This window comes from Colobus angolensis, unplaced genomic scaffold, assembly GCF_000951035.1.
Source record: "Colobus angolensis palliatus isolate OR3802 unplaced genomic scaffold, Cang.pa_1.0 Scaffold83, whole genome shotgun sequence".
NCBI lineage: Eukaryota > Metazoa > Chordata > Mammalia > Primates > Cercopithecidae > Colobus > Colobus angolensis.
Window position 1 is genome coordinate 3,605,917 of NW_012122154.1, and position 17,780 is coordinate 3,623,696.

General features: G+C 39.0%; 1 protein-coding gene across 2 annotated transcripts in view; it reads right to left on the reverse strand.

Moving 5' to 3' along the window:
• Positions 1 to 16,759: 16,759 nt before the first annotated feature.
• Positions 16,760 to 17,780, reverse strand: part of ZPBP2 (zona pellucida binding protein 2) — a 9,392-nt gene continuing 8,371 nt past the window's right edge. For both annotated transcript variants that reach the window (XM_011929872.1, XM_011929873.1), the window contains one exon: positions 16,760 to 17,227. In XM_011929872.1, the coding sequence (XP_011785262.1) occupies positions 17,133 to 17,227 (95 nt within the window). In that variant the 3' untranslated portion in view covers positions 16,760 to 17,132. The remainder of the gene's footprint in view (positions 17,228 to 17,780) is intronic.

A 17,780-nucleotide genomic window follows, 5' to 3' on the forward strand; every position in this document is an offset into this window, starting at 1 on the left:
AGTGATTCTCTTGCCTCAGTCTCTTGAGTAGCTAGGATTACAGGTGCCTGCCACCAGACGCAGCTATTTTTTTTTTTTTTTGTATTTTCAGTAGAAAACAGGGTTTCACCATGTTAGCTAGGCTGGTGTCCAACTCCTAACCTCAGATGATCCACCCGCCTCAGCCTCCCAAAGTGCTGGGATTACAGGCGCGAACCACTGCGCCTGGCCAGGCATCTGTCTCTTTAGGATGATTGGGGTGGTAGTTCTACCTTCAAGAAGGAAACATTTCCTTCTTAAGGGGACAGAATCACTTTAGAATCCTACCATTAAAATGTTCATACTCTCTCACTTTTACGAAGTTCTGCTGTTTCAAAATGAGACATGTTATTATCAAAAAAAATAATGCATTAACCTATTTAAGGATAACCTAGTCATTAACCTGCCCTTTTTTTTTATGCTCACAGAATAAAACTATCCGAACCACAGAGATTCATCCTCACTGGAATAGACACGTATTTTGGATGTGGGTTTGCCTTCCCTGCTCATAATGCTTCAGCCAGCGCTGCCACCAGTGGACTCACAGAATGCCTTATCCACCATCACGGCATTCCACACTGCGTTGTGTCTGATCAGGGGACTCACTTCACTGCAAAGGAAGTGAAGCAGCGGGCTCACGGCCGTGGAATTCGCTGGTCTTACTCCACTCCCCATCACCTAGAAGCAATTGGCCTAATGGAAAGGGGAAATGGCTCACTAAAATCTGTTACAGTGTTGGTTGGTAGACAACACCCTGAAAGAAATGGGTTCTGGTTTACAGGATGCAGTTTAGGTTTTGAATCAGAGGCCACTCTCTAGTGCTGTCTCCCTCATAGCCAGGATAGTCCAGGAATCAAAGGGTGGGTGTGGGAGTGGCTTCTCTCACTATTCCACCCAATAACCCACTTGTAGAATGTTCGCTTCCTATCCTGGCAACTTTGAGCTCTGATGGTTTGGAGATCTTTGTTCCCAAGAGGGGGATGCTTCCACAGGGAGACACCACAATGGTTCTTCCCTGGTTTGGAAGATGAGACTGTCACCTGGACATTTTGGGTTCCATATGCTGTTGAACTAAGCAGGGAAAAAAAGGGGATGAGGTGGGAAGGAGAGTTAATCTACTGGCTGGAGAGAATGATCCTGATGACCAAGGGGAAACTGAGTTGCTACACAAGGGTAGAAAGGAGGACTATGTCTGGAACCCAGATTCTCTGAGGTACCTCTAGTTCTTCCGTCTCCCATAGTGAAGGTTAATGGAAAACTACATAGCAACCAAAAAACAGGTGCGGGGAGAAGGGGTAAGAACAATGAAGATTCAGACACTTTGGCAATAAAATTTCAGTCATTCCACCACATAAAGAACCCACAGCAACTGAAGTTCTGACGGACGGCAAGGATAATATGGAATTAGCTTCCTGCAGAAGGAAGCCACAGGTATAAACTACAACCTTAATGACCAATTACAGAAACAAAGTAGCTTTGCATATTTTCTCTTTGCTTGTTGTATTTATATCTTTATTTATTTATTTATTTATTTTGAGACAAAGTCTTGCTCTCTCGCCCAGGCTAGAGCACAGTGGCACGATCTCAGCACACTGCAACCACTGCCTCCTAGGCTCAAGCAATTCTTCTGCCTTGGCCTCCTGAGTAGCTGGGATTACAGGCGTGAGCCACCACACCTGGCTAATTTTTGTATTATCAGCAGTGATGGGATTTCGCCATGTTGCCTGGGCTGGTCTCTTACTCCTGACCTCAGATGATCCACCACCACAGCCTCCCGAAGTGCTGGGATTACAGGTGTGAGCCACTGCACCCAGTCAATACCTTTATTTTAATATGCTATCCTTCTTCTCTCTCCTTTCCATTTTTTAATATACAAATGGTTGGAAGATAATTTTACAGTTTAGTCTTTAGGTAAGAATATTCAGTGGAACTATGGCTGAATTTGAGAAGCGTTTAAAATAGCCAGCAATAGAAACAATGACTGTTGGGACTACGCATCTTTACATTTTGGGGAAACAGCAAGTACCTTTAAGATGGATAGATGTGTCTTCTTCTTTTTTTTTTTTTTAGATGGAGTCTCGCTCTGTCGCCCAGGCTGGAATGCAGTGGTGCGATCTTGGCTCACTGCAAGCTCCACCTCCCAGGTTCACGCCATACTCCTGCCTCAGCCTCCCAAGTAGCTGGGACTACAGGTACTCGCCACCACGCCCAGCTAGTTTTTTGTATTTTTAGTGGAGATGGGGTTTCACCGTGTTAGCCACGATGGTCTCAATCTCCTGACCTCATGATCTGCCCGTCTCGGCCTCCGAAAGTGCTGGGATTACAGGCATGAGCCACCACGCCCGGCCAGATAGATGTATCTTCTTAGATAGAATATAAAATTGTGGCCAGGTGAGGTGGCTCACGCCTGTAATCCCAGCACTTTTGGAGGTTGAGGTGGGAGGATCACTTGAGCCCAGGAGTTTGAGAGCAGCCTGAGCTCTAGAGAGAGAACTTGTCTCCATAAAAACATTTTAAAAATTAGCTGGGTGTGGTGGCACATGACTGTAGTCCCAGATACTTGTGAGGCTGAGGCAGGAGGATCGCTTGAGCCCAGGAGTTCAAAGGCTGCAATGAGCTATGATCGTGCCGCTGTACTTTAGCCTGAGTGACAGAGACCTTGTCTCAAAAACTAAAAATTGTTTTGCCCATGAACAAGAGTTCAAATGTGTATAGAAAGGTGCATGTGAAAATTGAATAGCCAAAAGGTTAGACTGTGACAGTTAGCAACTTATTGTCTCTCAGCTCCAAATTCATCCTTTTTGCCTGCTCTACGAAAATGAATCTGGGTTTTGAAAATATTTTTCCTTTGCCAGCTGGCACAACAATGAACTGTCAGAAAGGGGTGCTGGAGAGACACCATAGGTTCTGAGTTCTTGCTTTGGCAGGCTATGGTAGCATGTTCAACTTCTCCATTGTTCATACCCTGCAGTGCATGGTGGACAGCAGCATCACTGACAACTCCTCCTCCTTCTGTGGATTTATTTATTTATTTAGAGACGATGTCTCACTGTTGCCCTGGAGTGCAGAGGCATACTCTGGCTCACTGCCATCTCCGCCTCCTGGGTTCAAGCAATTCTCCTGCCTCAGCCTCCCAAGTAGCTGGGATTACAGGCACCCACCACCGCACCCAGCTAATTTTTGTATTTTTAATAGAGACAGGGTTTCACTATGTTGGCCAGGCTGGTCTCGAACTCCTGACCTCAAGTGATCTGCCTGCTTTGGCCTCCCAAAGTGCTAGGATAACCAGCATGAGCCACCACGCCTGGCCTCCTTCTGTGGTTTTACCCCAGAGTGTCTCTAGTGAGAAACTTCACTATGTACAGCTTTTCCTGGCACCCCAGAGGGTGGGTCTCTGGCCAGTTCTAGAGAGTGCATTTTTAGCACTACAGTGACTTTTCTTCCATCTGGTGACCCATGGCTATGCTCATTTTAACAAGCTGGACCTCAGCCCTAGGGGATGGTAGATTTTCTTAGACACTCTCAGTCCTAGTGGTATTGCCTTAAAAATATATGTATATCTGCTATTCCTCTATTCTTTAGAGTTCTCTTTACATCTTACCAGCCAATTCCTTAGTATTCCAGTCCCCTGTTATATTTAATAATTCCTCTAATCAAATTACTGTGTATTTTCTGTCTCGAGATTGGACCCTGACTGATGCACATACACTGTTAATAGGTGGAAAAAAATACTTATTGCCATATTAATGTAGTGGAATAGAGGAGGAATGGAATCAAATCTTCACGTGTTAACAGAATGTTTTAAAATATGGGTGAAGAAAGTTGCAAAGCATACACATTACACCTTTGATGTAAAAATTAAATGATTAAAAAACTTAAGGCCAGGCATGGTGGCTCATGCCTATAATCCCAGCAGCCTGGGCAATATGGTGAAACCCTGTCCCTAGTAAAAATACAAAAATTAGCTGGGCGTGGTGGTGCACCCCTGTAATCCCAGCTACTGAAGAGGCTGAGGCGGGAGAATTGCTTGAACCTGGGAGGCGGAGGCTGCAGTGAGCTGAAATCGCACCACTGCACTCCAGCCTGGGTGACAAGAGCAAAACTCAGTCTCAGAAAAAACAAAAACAAAAACAACCCCCCCACCCCAGAAAAAAACTTAGATGGGAGGGATACCTACCAATTTCAGAGTAGTGATTAATTATTGGGGGGAATAAGGAAAATAGTGGTAGAAGAAAAGTATAAAGAGGCTTTAAATGAACCTGTAATGTTTTGTTTTTAAAGGTCTGAAGTAAACAAAAAACTGTAAGAATATAATGAAAATGAAAGGCAAGAGTCCATAATCTGCCACTGAAGCAATTTGGCAGGAAAAGGTCAGCCTGGATTACATTTGAACATCTTCTCTTCTGGATGTTCTGAGTGGGTTAATACACAAGTAACCTAAGAACACATATGTTGGTAAGAATTTAAGGATAGTCTGCTTTGTAGTTGATAAGAAAGCCTAAGGTAAGATAAAAATGTCCAGTGACAACATACAGGCTCTTACAGGAGACTTTATAAATCATTGATTAGAAAGATACATAAACTGTTAGTCTTTTATTCCCCAATAATACCTCAGATAGGCTAGCTAATAAGTCCATAGAGGCTAAATGTTTGTGTTCTTGAAAGTTTGTAATGGGTGATTTTCTTATACTTCAATAAATTAATGTTTCACATATGACCAGAAAATTTTACTAAATCTGAACTAAGTAGATCCATTAGTTTTTCTGACTGCTTCAGAAAGAAACATTTACAATACATGAAGATATGGCACCTGCAGTTCAAAGCATTAAGCTATTAAAACCACATACATGCTGAAATGGTTGTTGAAACAAGCAAATGAAAACCAAATGTTCATTAGTTTATTGTTAATAATACATTAATGTTGGAAAATACTCTTGCAGAAGTACAAAATACAAAATTCTCAGTACTGATTATTTCGGTAGGTACAATCCTGTGAAATGTGACTTCTAAGTACTACAAATGTACACATACAGACTCAAGATGAACAAGAGGGAGGCCAGGTGCAGTGGCTCATGACTGTAATTCCAGCACTTTGGGAGGCTGAGGTGGGTGGATTGCCTGAGCTCAGGAGTTTGAGACCAGCTTGGGCAACACGGTGAAACCCCATCTCTACTAAAATACAAAAAATTAGCCAGGCATGGTGGTGTGCACCTGTAATCCCAGCTACTCGGGAGGCTGAGACGGGAGAATCACTTGAACCTGGGAGGTGAAGGTTGCAGTGAGTTGAGACGCTGCCACTACACTCCAGCCTGGGCAACAGACAGAGACTCCATCAAAAAAAAAAAAAAAAAAAAAAGGGAGAGGGTGGGATTTTTTTTCAGCAGCAAATTGTAGGAATGCTGTTACAACTTCTGTTTCCATTGAATAAGTCAGAAGATATAATAACTTTGTTGCCATTTTAGGACTTTGTGTCTCTGCTAATGAGATAAAGAATATTACATTCATTTAATTTTGTTATTAATGGGTTAATATTTGCAAAATATTAATTCAACACATGCTTTTAATTCTGCTGTGTTATAATATTTAAATAGTTTACTATGGATCGGGGTTAGGGGATGGAAAAATAGTGTGAATCAATATATCAAGTGGGCAAATATTACCGCTCTCTTTTTCTTTGTTTTGAGAAAGAGTTTCACTTTGTCACCCAGGCTGGAGTGCAGTGGTGTGATCTCAGTTCACTGCAACCTCAGCCTCTAGGGTTCAAGCAATTCTCATGACTTATCTTCCCAAGTAGCTGGGATTACAGGTGTGTGCCACCACATCTAGCTAATTTTTGTATTTTTTTTTTTAGTAGAGATGGGGCTTCGCCATGTTGGCTAGGCTAGTCTTAAACTCCTGGCCTCATGTGATCCACCCACCTTGGCCTCCCAAAGTGCTAAGATTACAAGTGTGAGCCACCACACCTGGCCTTTTTTTTTTTTTTTTTTTTTTTTTTTTGAGACAGCATCGTACTCTGTCGCCCAGACTAGAGTGCAGTGGTGTGATCTTGGCTTGGCTATTGCAACCTCCACCTCCTGGTACCCAAGCGATCTTCCTACCTTAGCCTCATGAGTAACTGGGACTATAGGTGTGTGCTACCACACCCAGCTAATTTTTGAATTTTTTTGTAGAGACATGGTTTCACCATGTTGCCCAGGCTGGTCCTGAACTCCTGGGTTCAAACCATCTGCCCGCCTCAGCCTCCAAAAGTGCTGGCATTATAAGCATGAACCACCATGCCTGGCTGCAAGTATTCTCAAGGTTCAAAGTAAGTAGCAAGTAGGATATAACCACAAGTTTACCTCTGAATGCAGACTCAATTTAATCAGTTCAATTAATTATTACAGCTATTTTATGCGTAGAAATGTGGGGGGGCATTCAAAGCTTAGTATGAGGAAGTTCCTGCTCATAGGAGTTTATTATCTAGTAGGGGATGGTGGGGAAAAGGATACAGAAGATAGAAAAGACATTAAACCTAGATTCAGTGCTGGAAGATATATTATGGATTTAATGTAATCCTTTCATTTTACAAATAAGGAAAGAGGCTTAAAAATGTTAAATAACCAGCCTGGGCAACATAGTGAGGCCTCATCTCTACAAAAAAATTTTAAAATTAGCCAGGTGTAGTGGCACATGCCTGTAGTCCCAGCTACTCCAGAGGCTGAGGCAGGTGGATTGCCTGAGCCCAGGAGGTCAAGGCTGCAATGGGCTGTGATCACACCACTGCACTCCAGAGAACAAGATCCTGTCTCTAAAAAAAAAAAAAAAGAGAGAGAGAGAGAAAATAAATTATAACAAAAATGTGATTTGCCAGCATTAGCAGTAGCAGACAATACATTAATGGAAGAAATTGATCAGTGTGGGTAGAAGTGTTGTAAATAATGTGGAAACAAAGATGGAAGGCATTCTACATATGAGGAATGAGTATAGTCTGTCTAGGAGAAAGCAAGATGAGTGGTTACAGAAAAGGGTTCAAACTGAAAAGGCCTGTACATTCTTAGAGCTGGAAGAGAGCTTAAGAGATTTAGTCCAATCTGTCCCCCAGTGTAGAAATGACAGGAATCAAGGTGGAAAGGTGAACAGAAACCAGACCGTAGAAGGCTTTGGATGCCAATTTTGGGTTTAATCTTTTATGCCAGGGGTTGCCAGCCGCTTTTCCCCTCCTTTATTGCCCTCCTTTAGGAAGCTTTTTTTAGACTTTCCCCTACAATTGCCTTCCCATGAAATTTTAATACCACAGATAAACTGTGCATCTGCTTATATAACATGTGATCCTTTTTATGTTTGTGTGACAGAATCTCCCTGTTGCCCAGGCTGGAGTGCAGTGGCACAATCTCCGCTCACTGCAACCTCCACCTGCTGAGTTCAAGAGACTCTCCTGCCTCAGCCTCCTGAGTAGCTGGGATTACAGGCGTGTGCCACCATGACCAGCTAGTTTTTGTATTTTTAGTAGAGACAGGGTTTCACCATGTTGGCCAGGCTAGTCTCAAACTCCTGATCTCAGGTGATCCACCCGCCTTAGCCTCCCAAAGTGCTGGGATTACAGGTGTGAGCCATTGTGTCCAGTCGCATGTGACCCTTTGAAGAGCCACAAACATATGAAAAAATGCTCAACATTACTAATCATCAGGGAAATGCAAATTAAAACCACAATGAGATAACACCTTACCCCAGCCAGAATGGTCATTATTAAAAAGTCAAAAGACAATAGATGTTAGTGTGGATGTGTTGAAAAGGGAACACTTACACACCACTGGTGGGAATGTAAATTAGTACAACCTCAATAGAAAACAATAGCAGATTTCTCAAACAACTAAAAGTAGACCTACCATTCAGTCCAGCAATTCCACTACTGGGTATCTACCCAAAGGAAAAGAAGTCATCATATCAAAAAGCCACCTGCATGCATATGTTTGTTTATTTGTTTGTTTGTTTTGAGATGAGGTCTCATTCTGTCATCCAGACTGGAGTACCGTGGCTCCATAATGGCTCACTTCAGCCTCTGCCTCCCAGGCTCAAGTGATCCTCCCACCTCAGCCCCCTCGAAGGAGCTGGGACTGCAGGTGTAAGCCAACAAGCCTGGATAATTTTTTGTATTTTTGGTAGAGACAGGGGTTTGCCACTTTGCCCAGGCTGGTCTTGAACTCCTGAGCTCAAGCAATCCACCAGCCTTGGTCTCCCAAAGTGCTGGGATTACAGGGGTGAGCCACCTGCATCCAGCCAGCATGCATATGTTTATTGAAGTGCAATTCACAATTGTGAAGATATGGAACCAACCTAAGTGCCCCTCAACTGACAAGTAAATAAATAAAATGTGGCATGTATACACCATAGCATACTACTCAGCCATAGAAAAGAACAAAATAATGTATTTTGCAGTAACTTGGATGGGATTGGAGGTCACTATTCTAAGTGAAGTAACTCAGAAGTAAAAAGCCAAGCTGGACACAGTGGCTCATGGTTGTAATCCCAGCACTTTGGGAGGCCAAGGCAAGTGGATCACTTGAGGTCAGGCCAACATGGCAAAACACTGTCTCTACTAAAAATACAAAAATTAGCTGGGCATGGTGGTGCATGCCTGTAATCCCAGCTACTTGGGAGGCTGAGGCACGGGAATTGAAGCAGAGGTTGCAGAGGTTGCAGTGCGCTGAGACTGCGCTACTGCACTCCAGCCTGGGCAAGTGAGACTCTGTCTCACAAAACAAAAACCAGAAAAAAACCCCAAATACTGGCTGAGTGTGGTGGCTCACACCTGTAATCCCAGCACTTTGGGAGCCCAATGTAGGCAGATCACTTGAGCTCAGAAGTTCGAGACCAGCTTGGGCAACATGGCAAAGCCTGGCTCTACCAAAGAAAAAAAAAATTAGCTGGGTGTGATGGTGCATGCCTGTGGTCTCAGCTACTCAGGAGGCTGAGGTAAGAGGATTACTTGAGCCCAGGAGGTGAAGGCTGCAGTGAGCCGAGATTGTACCACTGCACTCTGGCCTGGGTAACAGAGGAAGACCCTGTCTTAAAACAAAACAAAACACCATATGTTCTCATAAGTATGAGCTAAGTTATGAGTATGCAAAGGCTACGGAGTGGTATAATGAGTATCAGTATTGGAGACTCAGAAGAGAGGAAAGTGGAAGGGGGATGAGGGATAAAAAACTACATATTGGGTACAATGTACACTACTTGGGTGAGGGGTGCACTAAAATTTCAGACTTCACCACTATACAATTCAACCATGAAACCAAAACCACTTGTATCCCTAAACCTACTGAAATAAAATAAAAATAAAATAATGCCTAAAAGTAGCATCAACATGCCATTAGAAGTAATAAATAGCTCTATGCCAGAGTAAAATTGTCTATTTCAAGAGACAAAACTGTAAATATATAACATACTTAGAAAATCATGGCAGGATACATAAGCAGTACAGGTAAAATTTAACCCCCAATATGTGGTGGAATTAGAATTGTTTTCTTTTGGAAAGATACAGGTTGAGTATTCCTAATTTGAAAATCTAAAATTTGAAACTTTTCTAAGTGTCAACATGATGTTCAAAGGAAATACTCATTGGAGCACTTTTGATTTTGGATTAGGGATGCATTTTTAATTTTTGCATTAGGGATGCTCAACCAGTAAGGATAATGCAAATATTCCAAAATCTGAAATCTGAAACACTGCTGGTCCCAAGTTTGGTTTTTTTTTTTTTTTTTTTTTTTTTTTTTAAAGAGGGTCTTGCTGTGTCACTCAGGCTGAAGTGAAGGGGAATAATCATGGTTCAGCCTCCTGAGTATCTAGGACTACAGGTACATGCGACTATACCTAGCTATTTAAAATTTTTTTTTGTAGAGACGGGGTCTCACTATGTTGCTCAGGCAGGTCTCAAACTCCTGGCCTCAAATGATCCTCCTGCTTCAGCCTCCCAAAATGCTGGTACCACAGATGTTAGCCACCATTCTTGGCCCCAAGTATTTTGAATAAGGGATACTCAACCTGTATGGTGATTGGAAAAAGTAATCAGATATATTTATCAATGTTAATGAGCAATCTGTTATAGTTATGCAGGAAACAAAGACAGCTGACAGTGAAAATAAAACATCACTATCTTGACAGAAAGTCCTCATTTCAGAATAGCTGATCTATTAGCAACTGGTTATCATTAGGTTAAAGGAAGAGAAAAAAGTATACCATGCTAACACTAATCAAAGGAAAGCTCGAGTAGCTATATTAATTATAAAGACAAAGTAGACTTCTGAGCAAGGAAAATTATCAGGGATGAAGAATGGTATTACATAATGATAAAGGGGTCAATTCTCCAGGAAGATATAACAGTCCTTTATAGGTGCCTGACAACAGAGCATCAAAATAGGTGACGCAAAAACTAACAGAACTGTAAAAGAAGCAGACAAATCCATTATTATTCTTGGAAACGTCAACACTCTTCTATCAGTAATGGACAAATGCAGCAGGGGGAAAATCAGTAAAGATACAGTTGAACTATAGCATTATCAATCAACTGGATCTAATTGACATTTACAGAATCTCCATCCAATAGCAGAATACACATTCTCCTAAAGCTCACATGAAACATTCACCAGGATAAACAACATTCTGGACATAACAGAGCACCTGAGCAAAACATTTTTAAGAGGGGCTTATGTTGCCCAGGCTGGTCTCAAACTCCCGGCCTTAAGCAGTCCTCCTACCTCAGCCTCCCGAGTACTGATCACATTTAAAACAATAAAAGTAAGTCGGGCCTGGTGGCTCACGCCTGTAATCCCAGCACTTTGGGAGGTCAAGGCGGGCAGATCACAATGTCAGGAGTTCAAGACCAGCCTGGCCAGTATGGTGAAACCCCATCTCTACTAAAAATACATAAAAATATTAGCCAGGCATGGTGGCGGGTGCCTATTGTCTCAACTACTTGGGCGGCTGAGGCGGGAGAATCGCTCGAACCCGGGACGCAGAGGTTGCAGTGAGCTGAGATTGCAGCACTGCACTCCAGCCTGGGCGACAGAGTGACACTCCGTCTCAAAAAAAAAAAAAAAAAAGCCATACACAGTATGCCTGCAGACCACAATGGAATTAGACTAAAAATCAATAACAGAAATCAATAATAGCTGGAAAATTAAAAAATATTTGGAGATTAAACAACAGGCGTCTAAATAACACATGGGTCAAAGAAGTCTCAAAAGAAATTTTAAAATATTTTAAACTAAACAAAAATGAAAATACAACTTATAAAAACTTGTGGGATTCAGCAAATGTTTAGAGGGAAAGTTTTAGCATTGAATGTATACATCAGAAAATAAGGAAAATATAAAATCAACAATCTAAGCATGTGCCTTAGATTAGAGATACAAATTTCTGGAAACTAGAGGACGAAGAGCAACATAAACCTAAAGCAGGCAGAAAAAAAGAACTAATTAGAATTAGAGCAGCGATCAATGAAATTGAAAGCAAGGAATCAACAGAGAGAATCAAGGAAACCAAAAGCTGGTTCTTAGAAAACATCAATAAAATTGATAAAACTCTGGCCAGGCTAACCAAAAAAAAAAAGGTGGGGGAAGACACAAATTACTAATATCAGAAATAAAAGAGGGATTATCACTACTAAACATTAATGTCATTAAAAGGATAGTAAAGGAATATTAGAAATAATTCTATAATTTGATCATGGAGATGAAATGAACAAATCACTTAAAGGACAAAACTTACCAAAATGTATACCAGGAGAAATAGATACTCTGAATAGGTTCAGATCTATTAAAGAAATTGAATCTCTTTTTTTATTTTTTTATTTTTATTTATTATTTTCGAGACAGAGTCTTGCTCTGTTGCCCAGGCTGGAGTGCAGTGGCGTGATCTTGGCTCACTGCAACCTCTGCCTCCTGGGTTCGTGGCTGGGATTACAGGTGCACGCCACCATGCGTGGCTAATTTTTGTATTTTTAGTAGAGACAGGGTTTCACCATGTTGGCCAGACTGGTCTCCAACAACTGAGCTCAAGTGATCTGCCGGCCTCAGCCTCCCCACGTGCTGGGATTACAGGTGTGAGCCACCACGTCCAGCCAGAAATTGAATCAATAATTAATAACTTTCCAAGACAGAAAGCATCAGGCCCAGATAGTTTATTTTTTGTTTTTGTTTTGTTTTTTAGTGGCTTAAAACAACACAAATTCCCCAGGAATTCAATATCAGCCTGGGCAATATAGTGAGACCCTGTCTCTAAAAAACAAAACAAAACAAAATCACAAAATTTTGCTATCTTAATATTGTGTAGGCCAGAAATCCAATATGAGTCTCACTGGGCTAAATACAAGGTGTTTGCGGGACTTTGTTCCTTTTTGGAGGCTCTACAGAAACCATTTCCTTGTCTTTTCCAGCTCCTGGAGGCCACCCGCACTCCCTGGCTCGTGGCTGTCTTCCTCTGTGTTCAAAGCCAACAACATAACATCTCTCTGGCTCTGCTTCTGTCATCCCCATCTCTTTCTCTTTCTCATTTGTTTCCTTCTTCCTCTTTCATAAAGACCCTTGTGTTTACACTGGACCCACCAAGATAATCAAGTGTAATCTCCCTATTTTAATGTTTAGCCACCTTAATTCTGCTGTAACTTTATTTAATTCGCCTTTACATGTAATTTAACATATTCACAGGTTTTGTGGATGAAGATGTGGACATCCTTGAGGGGCCCTTATTCTGCCTACTACACTTTCCAGTCCCTTTACTATGATTTTTAAGTACATTCCAGTATTTGCTAGAGGCCCACACAGCTTTACTGGTGAATTCCACCAAACATTTAAGAAAGAAATGATATTCTCTATAGTCTCTTCCATAAAAACTGAAGCAAAGGGAACACTTCCTAACTCATATCCTATGAGGCCAGCATTACTCTAATACTAAAACCAGATAAAGATATTACAAAAAGTAAAACTCCAGACTAATATATCTCATGAACATAAATGCAAAAATCCCTAACAGAATATTAGCAAATTAAATCCAACAATGTATAAAAATATTTATTCACATAGCCAAGAAGGATTTATTCCAAATATGCAATGCTGGTCCAACATTTAAGAATTAATTAATGTAATCCATAACATTAACAGGTTAAAGAAAAATCATATGATCATATCAATAAATGCAGAAAATGCATTTGACAAAATCTACTACCAATTTGTGATAAAAATTCTCAGGAAACTAGGAATAGAGGGGATTTTTTAACTTAGCAAAGAAAGTCTACAAAAAGTCTATAACTAACATCACACTTAATGGCAAGAAACTAGGTGTTTTCCCTTTCTCTTAGACTGGGCATGAGGCAAGGATATCCCCTCTCACCACTCTTATTCAACATTATACTCAAAGTCCTAGCTGATGCGATAAGATAAGAAGGCAAATAAAAGGTATACAGAGTGGAAAGGAAGAAATAAAACTGTCTTTGTTCACAGATGATATGATTGTCAATGTAGAAAATCCCAAAGAATAGGCAAAAAATTCCTGGAACTAAGTAATTACAGTAAAGTCACAGGATATAAGGTTAATATACAAAAGTCAATTGCCTTTCTATATACCAGCAATGAACATTTGGACTTTGAAATTAAAAGCACAATATCATTTATATTAGCATGAAAAAATTAAATATTAAGGCATAAATACAATAATATATGTACAGGATCTATATGAGGAAAACCACAAAACTCCAATAAAAGAAATCAAAGAATATCTAAATAAATGGAGAGAGATTCCATTCATAGATGGGAAGACTTAATATTGTTAACATGTTAATTCTCCCCAACTTGACCTATAGATTCACTGTAATCCCAAACAAGCTCCCAGCAAGTTATTTTGTGGTTATCAACAAAATGATTCTACGGTTTACATGCAGCAGCAAAAGACTCAGAATAACACCAAACTAAAGAACAAAGTCAGAGGACCAATGCTACTCAAATGTAAGACTTACTATATGGTAATCGAGACAGCGTGGTATTGACAAAATAATAGACAAAATGATAATGGAGCAGAATAAAGAACCCACACATAGACTCTTATAAATGTAGTCAACTAATCTTTGACAAAGGAGCAAAGGAGCAAATGTTATTCCATGGAGGAAGAACAGTCTGTTCAGCAAATGGTGCTGGAACAATTGGATATGAATATGCAAAAAAATGAATCTAGACATACAATTTATACTTTTCATAAAAATTAACTCCAAATGGATCTTAGAATTACATATAAAACATAAAAGTATATAACTCTAGAAGATAACAGGAATATCTAGTCACCTTAGGTTTGGCAATGAGTTTTCAGGTATGACAACAAAAGCATGACTCATGAAAGAAAAATTACTAAGTTGGACTTTATTAAAATTAAAAACTTCTTCTCTGTGAAAGGCATTATTGAAGGAATGAAAAGCTGAAAGAATAAAGAGAAAGAATTTTTTTTGCAAATTTTCATAAAGAATGTGAAAAGATCTTTGCAAACGTGTATTTAATTAAAAATTTGGAAAAAAAGTAAAAAAGATGTCACCTCTATCATCTTGTCAGATGTCAGTCAGCTCGAGCGGGTTGATAATGTTGTCTATGTCTTCTACATCCTTTATGGCTTCTGTACCAGTTGTTCTATCAATTATTGAAAGTAAATTATTGAAATATTCAATTATTGTTATCGAGTTATCTATTTTCCTTTTTTTAATTCTTTACATTTTCACTTGAATATTTTGAAGCTCTGTTGTTAGGTGCAGATACATTATTTCTCCTTGATGTATTTAACCTGTGTTCATTATGAAATACCCCTTTCATGCTGAGTGGTATGTGTTTTAACATTTATTTTGCCTGATACCAATATATTCACTTGAGCTATATTATGGTTACTGCTTGTATAGTGTCTATATTTTTTATTTTTACTTTGGGACTATTTGTGTCTGAATCTAATGTATGTTTTTTACAGTTAGTGATGATTGAGTTTTTCTTTTTACTTAGTCTGTCTGACAATTTTTGCCTTTTGATTGCATTATTAGAACTATAACATTTAATACAATGATTGATATGATTGTACTTAAATTTACCATTTTGCTAATTGTTTTCTGTATTTCTCCTGTCTTTCTGTTGTTGTTCTTTCTTTCATCTTTAATTGGCCTCTTTTTTCTTAAATAATATTTTCCAGTGTAGATTTTTAGTTTTTCCGTTTTTGAGTTGTATTATTTCAGTTGTTTTCTTAGTGGTAGCGCCAGTGATTGCAATATGCGTATTATTCTATCACAGTCTACTTCAGATTAATGCGTAAACTTAATTCTAGTAAAATACAGAACCTTGCCTTCAACATTGCTTCACTTTCTTGTCTTTTGTAGTTTTATTGTCATATATATTACATGCATATATGTTGCAATCTGTTAATATAGTATTTAATTTATTGTTAATAAACTTAATGTCTTTTAAAGTTACTAAGAAAATAAATTGAAAGATTTATTAAAAAGAATTTGTATCCAAAATACACAAAGTCCAGCCTGGGTGATGGAGCAAGACTCTGTCTCAAAAAAAAAAAAAAAATATATATATATATATATATATACAAGTTCTTAAGAGTTCTTTGAGTCACTTCAATAAAAATCACTTCAATAAAAAAATACACAGATGGCAAATAACCATATGAAAAGATGTTCAACATCAGATGTCATTAGGAAATTGGAAATTAAAACAATAAAATACCACCATACACCTATTAGAATGGTCAAAATAAAAAAAAACTGACAATACCAAATGCTGGGAAGGATAAGGATAACAGGAATACTTTTTCATTGCTGGTGGTAATGCAAAATGGTAAGCCACTTTGGGAGACAGTATGGCAGTTTCTTATAAAACTACACAGTCACACTCCAGCAGTCACACTACTAGGTTATCTACACAATTGGGCTGAAAACTTGTGTTCATACAAAAACCTGCACACAAATGTTTATAGCGGCTTTATTCTTAATCACCAAAAACTGGAAGCAACCAAGATTTCTTTTAATGGGCAAATGGATAAACACACTATGCTATATCCATACAATGTATATCCATACAATGAACATTATTCAGCAATAAAAAATGAGCTATCAAGTCACAAAAAGACATGGAGGAAGCTTAAATGCATATTACTAAGTGAAAGAAGCCAGTCTAAAAAGTCTACATACTGTATAATTCCAACCAGCTACATGACATTTTGGAAAAAGCAAAGCTGTAGAGACAGTAAAAAGATCAGTGGCTGCCAGGGCTCAGCGGAAGGGATAAATAAGTGAAGCAGAGAGGATTTTTAGGGTGGTGAAACTATTCTGTATGAAACTGCAACGGTGCACACATGCCATTATGAGTTTGTCAAAACCCACATAAACTTACAACACAAAGAATGAACCTTAATGTGAACTATGGACTATAATTAATAACAAATTAATATTGGTTCATCATTTGTAACAAATGTGCCACACTAATGCAAGATCTTAATAATAGGAGAAATTGTGTAAGGAGGAATGAGGGTATGGGGTGCGGTGGGTGTATGGAACTCTATGTATTATCTGCTCTATTATTCTATAACCTAAACCTACACTTTAAAAAATACAGTATATGAATTTATCTTAAAAGTAAAATCATAGGGACCAAAATAAATAACTTTTTTGGTTCTAATACAAAGATAATATACACGCCTTTATATCATACAAGAGCGATTCCAAACAAATAAATATATGGAGAGTATAAAATTTTTATTTTATTATACTTTGATACCCTTCTTGACCTTACTATACTCCTAGGTACAAAGCAACATACTGTTTGTAAACAATAAAACATTTCATTAAAAATCATTCATTAATACTTCAAGTTTCCTTTGTACACTGGAGATATTGGATGAAATGCCTTCTTAGAAATGCCATGTTTACCATTTATTTTAAAATTTTTAAAATGCATGTTTTCCAGTGGTTTGGTCTTAGTGATTTTACGTAATGGAACTATCTATGATGCTCTGGGATGTGAAAATCATCTTATGTCCCCCACTTCCACAAGTAAGTAACAATGCTTTCACCTCTAATCTTCACATGGCTGATTTTTGTTTGAAGTTTATGGGCAAGATTTAGCTCCGTAGATAAGGACAGAAACGCAGGTCTGACAAATTACACCAACATCAGGACTAAAAGTCGCAGGACTACAAACCACTGCAGAGGAAAACACAGGGAGTAATTATAATTTAGAGGTATTTTATGCCTCTACCACTTGGAGGTATTTCATGCCAACAATATAAATCTGCCTTTAATATCACACCATTTCAGTACCTATATTATACCAAGTAATATTCAGCTCATTTAAGTTGTGGAAGATTATTTACGAGTTTCAAACTTTATAATTTGATGATCTTAATAGGAGAAAGGGAGAATCCTATTTTTTCTTTTACTATCAGCATTTTACAGTATCTTCTGCAGTGCCCCATTTATGAGTTCCTATTTCTAGTTTTCTAGTTCCTATTTCCTAGTTCTCTGCTTTCTAGGTAGGACAATTATGTTTTCCTTCATTGTACAGTAGGTTAAGACAGAACATTATAGAAATGTTTATAATACAAGAGAGTACATCAGCAAGAATTAATATACATTAAAATAGCTATATTTAGAAATTTGGGCTTTGGCTGGGCGCAGTGACTCATGCCTGTAATCCTAGAACTTTGGGAGGCCAAGGCGGGCAGATTGCTTGAGCTCAGGAATTCAAGACCAGTTG